Raw genomic sequence first — 17,087 nt, 5'->3', positions numbered from 1 at the left:
GTTCGTTCAAAAATAAATAAATAAATAGCGTGTCGTGCGTAATGGCAGTGTGAGTTGTTAGAGGGGCAGAAAGTTGTGCCGTTGTTTACCTTTAGGGATAGGCGCAGGAGTCTGAGGGATGTCAGGGGAGAAGACCGAGTTTGCAAACTTCATCCAGCATGAAAACACAAAACAAAACTTGAGGTACTCCATGGCTGTTGTTTGCTGTGCGCGTCCGCGTCTGGACCCACAACAGAAATCAACCGTGGAGGGGTCGTTGATAATAATAATAAATAAAGAAAAAATAACAATAAATAAATAAAATAAAATAAAATAAAAACTTCTGATGGGAGATCACGCTCTGTGGAGAAGTCTTCACACACGCTTTCTTTCTCTCAGCTCCAGGCAAACACAGGGTCCTTTAAGTACTTGCAATTCAGGGGAAATTAGAGAGTAACAGGCGTGGTTCCTTAATTGCAACTGCAGCCACTTGGGCTCCTGGTGAAGTTACAGCCCAGCCATGAGCACAGAGACATGGAGGAGGACTGAGAGCGCACCGGGAGTCGGATGATTTCTCGGTGTAAACGTGTACTTTGGCGAGCTGGAGCGGTTAGAGAGAGAGAAAGAGAGAGAGAGATTATCCCTCGCGGGGTGGGGGGGGGGGGATTTCACCGTGTTGCCCCGAGTAAAATGTATCGCTGCCTGGCTGACCAATCAGAGAAGAGCTGTGCTGATGTCATTAATGCCTCACAATGACAAAAAAATAATAATTTTAATTAGGATTAATGAGTGCCAAGTGGTCATTTTGTTTTAATATGGGCAATTTACGTTGGTTCCCTAATTTGTGGGTTAGTATTTATACTAATGGCTGCCTGTGGCGTGGAAAGTTATACCAGTTAGTTCTGGACCTTCTCTGCAGGAGCAGGGTCCGTTATTTGTGACTATTAATTCAGGAATACAAACTCAGACATTATCAAAATATATATTTTTTTTATGTTTCTGTAATGCTTAATACAATTATTATTGTTATCCACTCATTTTCAAACATCATTTACTTACATTCCTGAACAGAAACATTGGTTTTAGTGGTTGAATGTTATTCTTTAATTAGTTTCTGGGTCAAATTTGGCTATAAAGAGGTGAATTCAGTTTGTTATTTGCCAAATAAGTAACAATAAAATGTTTGTGTCCACTTTTATTGAAGCCAGTAGTTATTCTTCAACCAAGCTCATGCATGGCTCAGAATTGCGTGGACGTGCTTCATTGACGTCCATGTGGTGTAGATGTCGTCATCGGACGGTGTGCGTGAGACTCGGTGTGCATGGACAATGAAACTTAACTTTTAAAAACATGTCCATTGGTGGATATTAAGAGGAGTTTTCTTAGGCCGCGTATGTTTGAGCAGGTGCTCACACTGAGTGAGGGGGGTGTCATTTTTCACTCCTGACACAAGGACGTCTTGTGTGAAAGTGTGACTAAGCACCGCCGTATATCAACCTCCCAGCCATTGACTGTTAAATAGCCCTTTCCTGGTCCCCCATCCGCCCCCCCCCACACATTTTAGCTTCTATCTCACCCGTACTAGTCCCCTGCTACACTACACCCTCCTCAGAAGAGGCAAAGTCAGATCATGGAATGAAGCAGCAAACTCACTCCTTAAATTAAATTGTTCATCTTCATCACACACAGAAGTCCTTTTGCCCCTTGTTTAAATACTGTATTTAAACAGGGATTAGATCGATCCCCTCCTTAAAGCTGGGGGTAGGCAGCAAAAATGGGTGAATTATACGGCGTCTCATCCCCGGGTTGTTAAATACAAACATTAGTGTGTGTGTGATGGAGGCTCTCTGTCCTGAGTCCCTGCCACCAGATGTCACGCTTCATATACAAGGAATGAACCAAAGCAAATCTCTCCATCTCTGGAATTCTCACTGATATTGTGAGTTAGTTTTTGGTTGGTTTGGGTTGTTTTTAAAGAATAACATCAATGATAACTCTGTAATTTCAAATGACAGAATAAATGGTTTTAATCATGGATTCCTTTTCATGTTGCCCCCCATGTGTGTGCAAGGACTTTGAATCATGCATTGGGTTTATGCAAACTGGATACCCCTTAATTCCCCAGAAGCAGTCTTGTATAAAGTACCTTAAAGGGGATTCTTGAGTAAAAGTAGCAGAAAATTAGTGCTGGGCTGTTAACGGCATGCATGTTAACGCATGTGATGTCACGAGTCTCTAAAGTAACGCAGTTTTTCGTGCCACGGCACGGGAGTCCGGGCTCCGTTTACCAGTTAGCTCCTTTAGCTGTGTTAGCTCCTTTAGCGCTGTTAGCGCGCCTACAGTCGAAGTGCTGCAAATAACCAGCGTACCTGTGTACTGCGTATGTGTGTCTCTGTTTTTAAAGTTTTGCGTTACTTTAGAGACTCATTTTAACAATCGGGAGTCACGTAAACATGACGTCACGCACGTCTTTTTTCCGCTTAGTCTTCATGGAAACGTGTCATGCGTTGGCGCCGGTAACGCCGTTAATGGCAAATATCACTTCAGTAAAAGTCTTAAAATATGACATTTACTCTACTAAAGTATCAAAATTAGTTTTCTGATATAAAACGTATTTAAGTTTTAGAAGTAAAAGTATCAACAAAGGGGAGGAGTTAGGATTGAGCCATGGTGGTTAAATGGTAGGGCGAGTTTGGGGGTTCAATTCCCTGCCCTGCTGGTCTATATGTGTCCTTGAGCAGGACACTAGTTGAACTGTAGTATAAGGCAGTTCATCAAGACGAGAAAAGCTTTATATAAACACAGACCATTACCAACTCTTCTTCTTCTGATTTTATTTGGTAGTAATGAGTGACAAAGATAGTTAGAGGAAATGTAATGGAGTAAAAGTAAAAGTTGCTCGAAAATATAAATAACAAAGTAAAGTACAGATATGTGAATTTTGTACAGCTGGGATTGGCTGCAGCTCCGTCCATGACCCACACTGGAGAGGTTTGATTCGCTGATCGATTAGCCCACACGTCTCTCTCTATAGAGGGCAGCAGATAACCCCATGACCCCATATACTGACAGTACAGATATATGAAAGTTTAATATTGCAGTCGTTCGAGCTGCTTTGGTGAAGACGCGAAAAAAAAACGACGAGGAGGCCAGAAGCCAGACGTGAAAATCCAACTTCCATTTACCGTCAGATTGTATCTGCGTCTCCGCGTGTCTCGGCCGACCTTGACAAATACTTTCTCTGGTTTCTTATTAGGAGTAGCAGACGTGCCTCCTGGCACATACCACTTTGCATGGAAGCAGCGACTGCCAGCCCCAGACTGTTTTACTCAATGACATCACTGGGTTTGTGGTTTTAATGCAGAAGGAGTAGGAGCACAACTCTTTCTTTTTTTTTTTCTCCCTGCAAGATAAGTGGATTCTCTCCGGTGGGGCCCTGTTAACCTTGAAAATGTACCCATGCCAGAAAACCCAACAGCTGGACTTGAACTTCAGTTTATTCATGCAGCAGACCCTGTAGTGAGTGACTGGCCAGGCATTTTAATTGACATTGAAATCACCCCTCTGCTGTCTAACTGCTTTCGACATCATTAAAAACAATTGTGAAACTTTTGACAAACAAAAATCGAGCTAAATAAACAATCCCTAGCAGATATATGCGAACATATAAACTCTGCAGCTGGGAAATATTGTGTCTTGCAGCGTGTGACAGTGAATATGCTATTATTTGCTTCATCTTGTAGAAACATGGAGAAGAACGAGGCCGTCCAGTTAAGTGTCAAATTGCTTTCCGAGGGAGGATTCGAAGGAGGAATCATTTTACAAGTGCATGCAGCGGTGGCGGTGAAACTGATGGTGAGTTTTGAACTTGAGATGCATGTAATGTGGGTGAAAATTACATATAACTGCACAGAAATGGTCGGCGACACAGCATGTGTGACTCCTGCAAGATGTGGGGAAAGGAAGGAGCTCATGAAGACACTTAGGACAAACTAGGCCCAAGAGGACGTGACGGGTTAGGCTGGGTTTGGAAGTCCCGAAATTTGTGTCAGTAAGTTCAAATAGCATTTATTAACCCTTTAAAGCCTCAAAATGTCCATCTGGACTATTTTTTTGTTATTTTAACTATTAAAATGTCCTGTAACTAAGTGCTTATGCCTATTTTTCCAGAATAACTTTGAATATCTGGCAGTTATTTCAGAAAAAAAACACACAATTTTGTTTTTTACAAATCTCTCCTCTCTGGTGACAAATATGCTCGTTTGCCGACTTCCTGCGACGGCACGAGTGAAATTACCGGAATAACCACATGTTGACTTTGACGTGGGCTTCTGCGTCGTCTGCTCGGCGTTAAAGGGTAAAATTGTGTGTTGTATAACTCGTTAAAATGAGTCTCTAAAGTAACGCTAAACTTTATAAACAGAGGCACACATACGCAGTACACAGGTACGCTGGTTATTTGTAGCGCTGCTCTTTTTGTTTCATAAACAGACCGCTCCGGTTTGACTGGAGGCGCGCTAAAAGGAGCTAATGCAGCTAACGGAGCTAACTGGTAAACGGTGCCTGGAATCCTGTGTCGCGGCACGTAAACATCGTCACACTCGTCTTTTTCCGGTCAGTCATCATGGAAACGCATCATGCCCAGCACTAGTGTAGAAACTCATAAGTGGTTGACCTAGTCGGGTTTCACTTTTTTTCTGACGCCCGCTGAATGCAACACGGAGGCAATTGAAGCCGTCCATGGTGGACGCTTATTTTGTTCCCTCCGCAACAGCTGAAAATAATCAACAACGTTTGGATGACGTAAACAGTTTTGCGTAAGCAGTTACAGTTCAACAAGAGTTAATAAAGAAGCACTGATGAGTCTTAAATTTAATTGCACTCAGGGGGAATGACAGAATAATGCAGCTCTAGACACTCACTGATTCTCTTGCACATAACTATTGCACTTGATTTGAATGTACAGTCACAAACTGGCATTTAACCACCAGTGAAAGAGGGCACGGACAGCTCAGTTGTCACGTCCCTGTCCTTGTCTCTGCTTTTTAATCTTCCATGCCAACAAAAACAGCCTTCACTGTCCTCCGCATTAGAACTAAGACTAAACAGCGTTGCAGCTTCCTGATGGCAGAGGACCATCGTCTATTTTCAGGCACTTTTGTGGAGACAGTCGGTTTGCTGGGCGCTGTTTTATATTTACATCACGCTTAAAAAGGATAAACACACCATTCATTCAGGAGACTCTCAAAGAGATGTCCAATATTGAACATAAAATTAGATGTTACTTGGAGAGAGGAGGAAAAAAAAAGACCAAAAATAATACAGGAGAGCAGAAATGGTTGCTTCATTTATGCCCTAATTTTTTCCAGGATTTGTTTTCCCATGAATATTTTGGGCTGTATAATCAAAAAACAATGTGTTTTCCCTTTAATTAATGCTTGTGCACAGCTTCAGGCAATATCAAAGCCAAAATCACAGAACTGTCAGCGGTTCGAGCCACACCTTGGGTATCTTTCTCTATTTTTGACTTGGTGGTACAAGTGCATGGTTTCGCAATTGCACTGGTGCGTGACACATCTGACACACGTGGTCTCTTAACCCCTGTGCGAGGAGCCACAATTGCACCACAACTGTTAAAGAATTGGCTTTATTTTCAGCCCAAACGCTTTGATCGCGCCACAGAAAGTTAATTACTACCTCAGATCGATGGAGGGGGCATTCATTTCGTTCACTCAGCTTATCTTTCTCAGAACGTATGACTGCACCGTCCCTGGCTGACTTTTTCGGTCTGTGCCAGTTCCACGTATGAGGCCACAGGGCATCCACTGGCTCGTGGTGTGGTCTCAGGGTTTGTCATCAACTCAGCATTTAGTCTGAGACTAAAGAGCTTTAACAAGCACAGCAACGTAAGTGTCACCCCGGTGTCTGGCTGCAAAAGGGGGAAAGAGGTGAGACATGAATTAATTCACTGTTCACAGGCGGTCTTTCATCCATTGTCTCATACTGAGCTAAACTATAAAGACCCAAGCAGCAAATGACTGTAAATGCCTGAGGAATGTGCCGATGAAGATGTTTGCAATTTTCAAACCTGCGCATTTTTTTATTTAGCCCTGTAAATTTGCATTTGCCCTGATTACACCGGGGTTTTGGGGGCAGTCTTCCTTGAAAATTGCACATAATGAGCCCTTCTCTCAGCCTCTTCATTTGAATGTCATCATTAGGCAGCCATGTTGAAACCACAAGGCTCCAAAAACAAACCAGAGTGAGTTATGGTGAGGAGAAGAAGAAGAGGAGATCCTGTTCTTCTAGTGCCAGTTAGTTGCTTTAAACATGTTATATAGTCACAATTTGATTTGATAAAAGTCTGAATTTTCATTCAGTCTCTAAGTGCCAAGTAGAACCATGTAAGGTTCTTCGGCTTGTCGGTTCGGAGAACCCTTTTTGGCTCCAGGTGGAACCTTTAGGGCTCCACCAAGAACCCTTTTAAATCCCTTTATTAAGGAAAGGGGGTTTTAAAGGGTTCTCTGGATCAAAATGGTTCTTACTGGAACCATTAGTGTTACCAAGAACCCTTGAAAAACCCTTTCTTTGGGAAAACAAAGTAGAACCTCAGCCCTTGTAGAAGGAACCCTTATTTCTAAGAGTGTAGAGAGATTTTACTGATAATGAAAAGTGGTAAAGCAGCAGACTTTGACACGGCTGACCGACTGGGATTGATTCCTACATTGGAAACAAATCAAATCCTTTGTTGCTCTTTGATTTCTTGTTAGGGAAAACAGTGTTGAAGCAAATAACCAAGCACCTTTTTTTTGTGTATCTGTTGTGTGTCAACCCCAGTTGTGATGTTGTCTTTGGCTGTGTTTGCACAGATGTTGCTTCTGCCATTTTTGTTTCTCACAAACACAGACACCAGAGAGAGATTCTAGTGACTAGGGAATCAGGAAGAAAGCTTTACAATATTTTTCCTGCTAAAAAAAACACTCTCTTATCAAGGCTGTAATTTCACTGATTTGTTATAATCGTCCTATCGGGTAACAGAAAACAATCCCACACACACATGCACACACACACTAACACACACACACACACACACACACACACGCACACACACACATCTGTGGAGTTGACAGTGTGTATATATACACTCTGTGGGAGTGAAAGAGTGCATACCCTGGGACTGGGGTGTAATGTAAACACAGTGCAACACATGGCTGCCTAGTTAACCCCTAACTAGTATGTGCTCTACATATTTATTAAAGGTGTTTGCATCTCGTGACTCCTACGCACACTTCAAAGTTACACGTGTAATAAATTGTCAAACGTAACACAGAAATCATCACCGAGTTTTCAAAGCTGCACGACCTTTATATAATTCTAATTACAAGACGGAGTGTATGAAATTTGGGTGTCGCAAAAAACCCCAATCCCACAGAAAACATCTGTGTTTTTCCCACTCTGGGAAATAGCAAATCATTGATGCAATGACAGTAGTAACATCACTTATGTGCGTGTGTGTGTGTGTGTGTGTGTGTGTGTGTGTGTGTGTGTGTGTGTGTGTGTGTGTGTGTGTGTGTGTGTGTGTTAGTGTGTGTGTGTGTGTGTGTGTGTGTGTGTTAGTGTGTGTGTGTGTGTGTGTGTGTGTGTGGCCTGGATGTTTAGTTGGTTCCAAACAAAGTGTGTTGCTCTGTAATAAACAAATACGGAAATTTATAGCCTCCACAGGCGACGTCTACAGCGAGTCCCAGCGGCCCATTTTTCAGCTAATTTGTAGCAAATGCTGAGGAGTTTGTCAAACTGAGTCAGTTCTTGTGCAAACTTTTTAGTCGGAGAGAATTAGCGTAAAAGTGGGTAATTTATAAGGAGAAATAATAATGACAGCAGCTAATATTGGTACTAGTTTACTGCAACCATAACTGTCCATGCATTTAGTTTTTTATTTATGTCTTCATAAATGTTTTCTTGATCCTGTGCAGTGTTTAAGATTGAGTGAGTTAAGTATTGTTCTTAATTATCCCAGAAAAGCCTTTTTTGTGTCTGCCATTTTGGACCGCCATGTTTTTAAGGACAAACAAACAAACCATCTTTTGAGTTCTGATGTTACCTGAAGGTTCTCCAAAGCAGGGGAGGGGGTTATACACCTGCGACATGCAACTTCACCTGTAAAAATACATTTTATTGAAATTCGGTCAAGTGTAGGTCAAGCTCTCGGATCATTCTAAGAGTTTTGCTAGTGGAAAAGTCATGAGATCTGACATTACTGCGCGTTATTCATATTTTTCTGTCCATAAACATCTTTTAATTAACCTACACTCTCACCACTTTAAAATAATAATAACAATTAGACCTTAATACAGTGCAATTCTTCAATTCTATCATTGATCTACAGTAAAAAAAAAAAAAAAAGGGACTTCGCCCCCTCCCCCTCTGTCTAACTGACAGATTTAGGGCCTAATCATAGTTTCCAAAAGCAATAAATGATAAAATATATTTGGAAATAGAATACGGTGTAATCTTTGCATGGAAAAACTGTGCACGACTCGATGCAGAGCCTCATTTTCAGTGTGATTGGAATCACAGACTGTGGTGAACGCGCGACAGGAACATGTTCACAGCACCGTGCATGGACGGAAAGTGTGAATCTACGCCCTTTATATCTGTTCTTCCAGAGCCTCATAACAAAACGTCATATCAGGAAAAAATACTATATACAGTGGAGGCGTATATATATATATACGCCTCCACTGTTTATATTGTTTTCCAACCACAGACGTCTGCTCCATATAGAAAAACATGCCATTCAATGCATAATACTGACCACAAAACCACAAAAAAAAAACACCAAATGTATGTAGTACTACTGGCTCATGAGAAGTCTGAGATTACACAAGAGAAAGATTTATTACCAAAATAAAGGTTTCGTTATTACAAGAGTGCAAGAACGACCTCGACACACTTCAACAAAATGTCGATGAATGAAAAGACTTTGCCTGAAACATAGTGAATTGAGCTCGACCTTCTGTTCCGGCCTCTTTATTCAGCATCGCAGCAGCTGTTTGCATTGTTGTAGTTATCAAGTTGACGCACAAGGTTAACAGCTTTCATTTTCGTGTTATCGTTTAAGTAGATCTACGTTTCTACAGTCAATTATTGAGTCAGGGAGATTAGGAAGAACTTGGGAAGTTTCATATAAGACATGCTCAGAAAGATGAAGTGGTCGTTTCAGGCGCTCGTGAACTCGGCTAATGAACAAGCAAGCCTCAGTGGTTTTACATGACCATTAACAAGGTCTGACCATTGTAGCTCTGATCGTTACAACCTGTGTGGACACAGAGTTTTAAAAGAGACAAATTGGTTGAGATTTTTTTTTTTTTTTTTTTTTAGAGCCAGCTGGATTTGGTGATTTGAGGAAAAGAAATACTCCACACATCATCACACACATCGTCGCGTTTTATTGAAGTCTTTTCGGCGGCTGCACAATTCAAGCGTCGCTTAACACAGAGTTTTGCATTCGTCCCGTCCCGTGACTAAGCGCTTTCACAAGTCAGTTCACAGTATCAGTGCAAAAGAAGTAGAAGAATAAGTATTTTTTTTAAACGGTTAAATACACGACAGACTATAGCTTCATTCCCTTTGAATCACATTCTGGCTCTGAATATTTGGCTTTTTAGACACAATCAAAAGAGCATTGGTGACTGGGATCATTCTAATGTCAAGAATGTATTGGAAAAGTTACATAAACACTTTATTTTCTTATCAACTTAAGCCATAATAACAGAATAAACATCTTTAAATACTCATAGTCACATTGTTTTAGTCTTAAAATCAAGGTAAATGCTGCTCTAAAAGGTTAATTCACTTATGGTAACTGCAAAACACAGGTTTTGGGGAAAGGATAAAACAAATCTAAAGACTATACTTGGAACTTTAGCTCCCCCTGCTGGCAATTTAACGTCATAGAAAAATAAAATCCCTTACATGATATTATGCTTTAACAGCTTTCCATAGTCTTACATGGCAAAATAGGATGAGATAAGATAAACCCAATCATAAAATAAATGTAATAAGTGGAAATATTCAAAATTACAGGAAACATATGCACAATATGTCATATCACTATTTGATTTAACGTACAAAACATCCTCCAAAATATATTTATATTGATCGTACCGGGCCAGAGTAGTGTGCAGCCAGCAGTAGACTAACACTATTTTTTTTTTTTTTACAACAGCATGCGTTTCAACCTGAGTTTGTCCAAAAATATACACTAATATATTTGAATAAAAACCTGTGGCACGAGGAAGTATAGTGAGTGAGTTATTAATCTTACGTGAAATGCTAGCTCCCTCTTTTGGACAAGACTGGAACGGCACATCAAGTTAACAATGCATAATCATGATGGCGTCGGCAGAAATGTAGTCATTTTTTTAAATGTTTTAAGTTAGTAACACAAGTGCACTTGAAAGCACGCACGCACACACACACACACACACACACACACACTGCTCTACAATTTAAAAAATAAATAATTAATAAATAAATTAAATATGCATCACGTGAGACGTTTACGTCTCGTAATATAGCTACAAACGTAGTGTTCTCTAGGCTATAAATGAAATATCTATCTGTTAATCCGACCAAACCGCACAACGTCGACTCTCTGCATACAAACTATAACATTAATACCTCTTTTATATAAAGTGTCACGTCTTCTCTTTCGAATGTTTTCTTTCCCTTTTGTCAAAGTTTGTCTAAGAAAAGACTCTTTGCACTCACAGCCCGGCCTAACCTGAGCAGCTAAATACTTAAAAACAAACCTCCCCGTTTCAATGTTCATGCACAATTTATAACATTTACATACTTTTTGCCTCTCTACTGTTCGCCTCGTTTGAAGGTTGTTTTCCAAGCTGATCGTCGTGGCTTTGTGGCCCTTGGTCCTCCAGGAAATTATTGTTCGCTTTCCCACAAATCCTTGTTTTTGGCTCCTAGTTAGAAGACTCGAAGAACATGAAATCCTGTACAGAAGAAGAACAAGAGAAAAAAAGGACATTTAATTGCTCTTATTCCTTGTTTTAATAATGTTGAGAATTTATCACTTGTGAAGCACATGTGAAAGGTTAGCTCAGGTCGAGCTGTTTTGCATTATTGTGGAGATTACGGTGGTTTTTTCGCTATTGATCACGTTTCCCACAAAGGGTGCTAAGTGGTACATTAAGTACTGATGTAGAGGAATACAATCCCCATGACAGCCACAGTTAATTTGCTATGTGAGAGGGGAAAAAACACCCAGGCAACAATGTTTTTCTTCCTTTATTAAGATGTTAATGATGGACTTACGATGAGAAAACACGCGCCGATCATCACCGCCTTCATCCTCACGTCCAGATCCATGGGGAACTGGATGCCAAAGTTGTCCGTATCTGTGAACACCTCCCGCAGAAGTCCCGTCCACTGCTTGCTGATTTTGCCGATCTTGCTGACTTCGTCCATGGTCAGAATCTGACGATAAGACAAACAGACATCGTGTGTCGGACTAAGACGGAGGTCCAAGCTGTAAAAATGATTTGGTTTTATTGGAAAGGGATCATAGTTTGGAGTCATAGTCCCATCCAACTGCCACAGTAACCACAGTAATGGCTTCAAAGAGGGCTAAATAATCAGGATGGTAATATCACGCTTCAGTTACCATTCCTCAGAGTCTGGTAAAAGGGTCTGTGTCACTGACCCAAATCCCTTTCACAGCTCAGTCCAATAAAAGCAGCCGGAGCATGGAACAATGGCCGCACTGTGCCACACAGGATCACGAGCATGCTTCACTCTTATTGGAAACATATTTCCTCCTCCAGAAATCGAGGATCATACCATGCGAGTGAGATTGCGACCGTGTCCGCGTTACGTTCTCACAAATTGAACGGCTTGCGTGTGATGAACCCACCTCAAAGTCAACATCGGGAAGGAAGCTCCATCCACAGAAGGGCCCGTGGATTTTCAGCACGGGCTCGCAGTTCTCGTTGGCGACGATGAATTTCGGGGAGAACGGGTGCCACTGTTGCATAACGTAGCCCACTGTGTTCCCGGGGGGAGACTGCACCTCCAGCTGAGCGAGGGGATCGTCGGAGAACAAAAATACATGAAGCTTAAACGACACAGTGAACCCGTAGACACAAATAGAGCATGTTTTTCTTTACAAAAAAAAAAAGGCTCGGTTCACCTCTTGCAAACAGCACGGGAAGCAGCAGGACATGCACTTGAGTGGTCTGGTGATGGTGATGATCTCCTGTCCAAAGTTGTCCAGGATGTGGATGGTGAAGGAGCGCACGGGGCCGCAGCACTGTCGACTCAGGCAGTCGTTCTCCTCCACGGCGTAGAACACGTTCTGACCCAAGGAGTTACGGACCTCGTACTTGTTGTTGCTCTCGAAACCGACGAGGGCTGCGCGAGGGGGGGAGGAAAATATGAGCACATATGAGCTATATAATATACAGCAGATATTATGTTATGTGCAGGTTGACGTCATTTACCTTCAACGAGCTCTACTTTCTGTTTGATGAGTAGCTGATCCACCTACGACACAACGTGACAACCACAGATACATGACTGTAAAACTGGTAAAAGACAGTTTCCTTGCTGTGTTAAAGGTGCATTATGTAATAAATTTAAAACAACTGGTCATAAAATCCTCCTAATATGTCACAGAGACTCAGGAATAATGTTCATATAACAAACTGAACTCACCAACAACAACAGTACAGCCAAAATATTTGCATTAAAAAAAATATTTTGCAGACTGCAAATCATGTTTATGTTTTGAAATCATGTTTTGGCATGTGGCGCCACCTACCGCCGTCTACCAATCATTGCAGTCAGTAGAGTCTCAGCTGCCGAGCAACCACTGGTTGCCAGTTACGTCAGACAACGAAACCTAAAAGACCTCGGTATTTTGAATTTGAGTGTAGTAACTGTTTTTGGCCACATTCTTACATATGGCTAACTATGCACTTTGTGGTGGGTCAAAATTTGGTGTCATATCGCCATCCTTTCTAAATTAGGGAAACTTGTGGTGGAAGTTATTTGGCCAAAGAAGAGGGAATTTACAGCCGTGAAAGCTACATTAAGAGAAGCTCCATCCATGTTCAATACATAGACTTTATGCACTTTGTTCTCTATGTTATAAACAAACACATTTGAAAACTGCGTAGATGTTTGAGATGACCTCATTTTTCAACTGAAATAAATTGTATTCTTGTCATTCCTATCATGAGAACTGTGCACTTAGTCAGGAAACAGGAAACTCATCTTCTCCAGTGTGCACATTGTCACGATCCTGAAACTAAAGCAGCTACATCTGGTTGTATCAATGTTGTTATTTAGGCGACACCTGTGCTTCCACTAAGGTGACACATCAAATATTCACATGGTGTAAAAGGATCGGCGGCCATGATAACACTCCTCGATCCTCCTCCTCATTCATGAAAAAAAAAAAAACACTAAACCTTTAACTCACAGTGACTCAGTGGATCAATGTGCTCTTTAAAGTCAAAATCAATGTTACCCACAAGCCACTGCTGCATTAATGAGTGATGGAGTGGGAAGGTGACATTTATTCATCGCTTCTGTCCTTTCACGACCAAAAAATAACAGATTATTTACTGAATGAGCAAAGGTCACCGGACGATGCAGCGCTTGTGTTAAATATCAGACAGTAATGTAAATAAGAGGTTTTTTCTCCTCAGCGGTTGGCCAGCTACAAGATGTTTTTCTATTTTATATTTTGGATTTGAAAGATTATAACATTTAAATGTGTTGTGCTCTACACAGCAATTTGTACTCATCTGATCATTTTATTAGATTAACCTGGAAACCTTTCACAGATCACATTTTATTGTATGTACTTTAGTGCTTAACAAATGTATTTAAATGACAAAACATCAGTGTTTTAGAAATGTTATTTATTTGACTGAATTGGCCCTTCTATGTCCAAATTTGAGCCGGCTCACTGGGCTTCTTCTCTGAGTCAGAAATGAATCAATTCAATGAATAAAACAAATTTTCTGTTTAAGAATGCAAGAATTCTAATCATCCACAAATCTGAATCAATTCATAAACTTAAAAAAATCGATTTTTATATAAAAAAAAAAGATTATTATTTTTTTAAGTTAAGTTTCTATTTTGAAAAACCACACAAAACACCAGTTTGTGTTATTTGTGTACAGTTTATTTTTGTAACTTCTGGGAGAAAAAGGCAGCTGGCCTAAGCTTTTATTTATGCAAGTTATTTTTTTGTACAGTAAGTAAGTTTGTGTGTGTTTTGAATGAATAAATGTTAACTTTTGTCTTAAGTTGGCCTTTGTGTGATCACATTATCACATTATCTTAAACAAACTGAGTTTGAGTTTATTTAAAGCAGTGACAATACATATTAATGAACATATACATAGCCAAACGGCTAATTTCCAAACTGCATTGTTTTGATGCCATAATTTGCCTTAACACACTATGCATTGTATACATTTTTGAATCGAGAATCGTATGAATCGAGAATCGATTTTGAATCGAATCGTGACCCTAAGAATGGGAATCGAATCGAATCATGAGCCACCCAAAGATTCACATCCCTAGCAAGTAACGAACAATAATATGACATCTTAATCTTAATTTCTTCAGGGTTTTTGGTTTGTTTTTTTCTTTCTTATTAAAAGCATTAAAAATATAATTTGGGTTAAAGAGCTTCGAGCATAAAGCAGCATAATTACTTACTTGAGTCAGGTATTCTAGTCCTGGTGGACAGCCTGGAATCCCTTCACTGGACGCAGCATACATGTTCATTTTATCACACTGGAGTCACACAAAAACGGGGAAATGGCGCCACCCTGTGTTCATCAAGGAGACAGTCATAAACAAATTAACAGATGGACATATTGTGTTTTTTTCGTCTGTGTATCTACCTCGCTCTCTCTCATTGAGTGTAGTGTTTAAATGCACATTGGCGCCTTATTTACTACTCCATGTTTTTTCCGCTTTATTGTTAGGAATAATTATGGGCTGTTTGTTTTAGAGTGGAGGCAGGAGGAGGAGGGGCTGCTGCGGACCAACATGGTGGGCGACACAGATATTTTTGTCTCTGTCTGGATTGAATGTGTTTGTGACGAGAGGATAAAGAGGAAATCCTCTGTGCGTGTGCGTCAATAACAAGGAGCGCACACGCGCGTCTCCACAGTTATGTAGGTCACCTCACTCACTGCAGATCATTCCATATGTCAAACGGGAACCCGCTTTTTTTTTTTTAAAGTGTTATTATTTTTTTTAAAAACTCGCGCGAGCTGCCCACGTCCCACCTTCCAAACTGCGACTTATTAATAAACCCGCAAACGCTCCCACGCTTTAATATGAGCGCTAACAATAACACCGTTTCGAGCAATACTCACCGATATTTTCACCTGCTACTCCAAAATAATAACAGGCCACTCCGAGGTTCTCCGAGCCTGTGGAATGAAGCTGCGCTCTGATTGGCTGACGTCGACGCACGTGTCATCTTCCTGCGCCAATGATGGACACGAGTGAAGAAGCAAAAATGTATCTCAGAACAGGCCACACTAGAGACTGTGATATCTTTATACACAGCGGAATATATATATGTGTGTTTGTATATGTATATATATATATGTATATGTATGTATATATGTATATACATACATATATATAATTAAAATAATTAGCAATAATTAATCTGTTTGAGTTTGAATTTGAAGAATGTATTCCCAGCATTTATATGTATATGTATATGTATATGTATATGTATATGTATATGTATATGTATATATGTGTATATATATACATATATATGTATATATATACATATATATGTATATATATATACATACATATACATATATGTGTGTGTGTGTGTATATATATATATATATATTAAATATATAGCAATAATTGAATCTGTTTGAGTTTGAATTTTAAGAATTTACTTCCAGGTTGAGCAGATATTCTTTTCCTTTTCTCTTCCTTTTTTTTAACCCATTGAAGAATTCTATAACCCTTTAACACCTCATCCTCAAAATGTCCACTTTTTTTTTGCTTATTTTAACCATAAAAGGGCCAGAAAATACCCTGTGAGTAAGAACTTTTGCCCTTTTTTACAGAATAACTTTCAATATCTGGTGGTAATTTACAATTTACTGCATTTTAAAATAGTGTATTAACAATTTAAAATAAAGGGAAAAAAAACAAAACAACACTGTAGTTGTACCCAAACACCAGATTTTGCATGTTAAGTTAGAGAATTTGAACAGTATACTCACATTTAAAATAACATTCGGAGGCCCTTTTTTCCTCCTTTGGCTTTAACTTTCTCACAAGAAGACATAAAGTACAGAAAATAAGTAATTGTGTGTTTTTAGGAATAATTATCATCAACGTAGTGTTTCACGTCTTTTATGTTTCATCCTCTAGATGTCACCGTGGTTACAGATAAACATGTGAAAAGGTGCTATATACTGTATATACTTCTTCTTCTGGACATTCTCTATCATTTACTTTATTATCACTTTAACAGCACTGATCATATGTTAGCCTCCTTTTGAGGCTACTTAGGATTAAGTCAGATTCTATGATTAAATTGATTCACTTGTTTGGTCATTTTGTTTCTCAAACATCATGGTTTTAGAGTTTGCACATGTGTCATGTGTCAGACTGTGGACATGTGGTTTTTTAAAGCCTCGAATCATGTAAGGAGATAAAAAAATATATGACTTTGCCCCGAAACCAGGTGTTTACCTCACGGCTGTATATGAAACTGTCACGGCTGCAGTGTAATTAGCAAGTATACGGCGGATGTGTTTACACACCCCGTCTTCAATGTAGGTCATATGCTGCTTCACAGTTCCATAGTTATATACTGTTGTCGTGTTTCCTCAAATGTATTAATAAAGTAAATAAAGAGTAAAAATCAATATATCTGTCATGGTACGAATACAAAAAAAGAAAGAAAGTAGTGTATACAAAGTTTAAAGACAGTAAAAAGAGGCATTGTTCCTATGACTAGAGTCGTATTTATACGATCACATATCGAGTAGTGTTTGTGTTCCATCTAACGTTTTCTA

At 39.8% G+C, this 17,087-nt stretch overlaps 2 protein-coding genes across 2 annotated transcripts in view; both read right to left on the bottom strand.

Annotated features, from left to right (window-relative positions):
* Positions 1-572, bottom strand: part of plod2 (procollagen-lysine, 2-oxoglutarate 5-dioxygenase 2) — a gene marked incomplete at its 3' end in the record, with an annotated part of 29,744 nt that extends 29,172 nt beyond the window's left edge. Inside the window, exon 1 of the mRNA XM_083901514.1 lies at positions 90-572. Coding sequence (XP_083757640.1) covers positions 90-192 — 103 coding nt within the window. The 5' untranslated portion in view covers positions 193-572. The remainder of the gene's footprint in view (positions 1-89) is intronic.
* A 9,249-nt stretch (positions 573-9,821) lies between these two features.
* On the bottom strand, positions 9,822-15,481 carry LOC310937670 (phospholipid scramblase 2). Its single transcript, XM_083901995.1, has 7 exons — positions 15,402-15,481; positions 14,734-14,846; positions 12,498-12,540; positions 12,188-12,408; positions 11,912-12,073; positions 11,314-11,475; positions 9,822-10,991 (listed from the first exon to the last, which is right to left on the bottom strand). The coding sequence occupies exons 2-7, from the start codon at positions 14,800-14,802 to the stop codon at positions 10,962-10,964; spliced, it is 687 nt and encodes a 228-aa protein (XP_083758121.1). The 5' UTR covers positions 14,803-14,846; positions 15,402-15,481; the 3' UTR covers positions 9,822-10,961.
* Positions 15,482-17,087: the final 1,606 nt, after the last annotated feature.

This window comes from Microchirus variegatus (assembly GCF_963457635.1).
Source record: "Microchirus variegatus genome assembly, chromosome: 15".
Classification (NCBI taxonomy): Eukaryota; Metazoa; Chordata; class Actinopteri; order Pleuronectiformes; family Soleidae; genus Microchirus; species Microchirus variegatus.
This window is presented reverse-complemented; position numbering and strand designations above follow the sequence as displayed.

Bases quoted from the DNA above. Each gene is read 5' to 3' on its own strand.
- LOC310937670 (XM_083901995.1), bottom strand. From the start codon at position 14,802: ATGAACATGTATGCTGCGTCCAGTGAAGGGATTCCAGGCTGTCCACCA. The intron at 12,074-12,187 runs GTGAACCGAGCC...CCCCTCGCTCAG, and splicing joins TCCCGTGCTGTTTGCAAGAG to CTGGAGGTGCAGTCTCCCCC. The intron at 10,992-11,313 runs GTAAGTCCATCA...TCTTCTGTACAG, and splicing joins TCGGCGCGTGTTTTCTCATC to GATTTCATGTTCTTCGAGTC.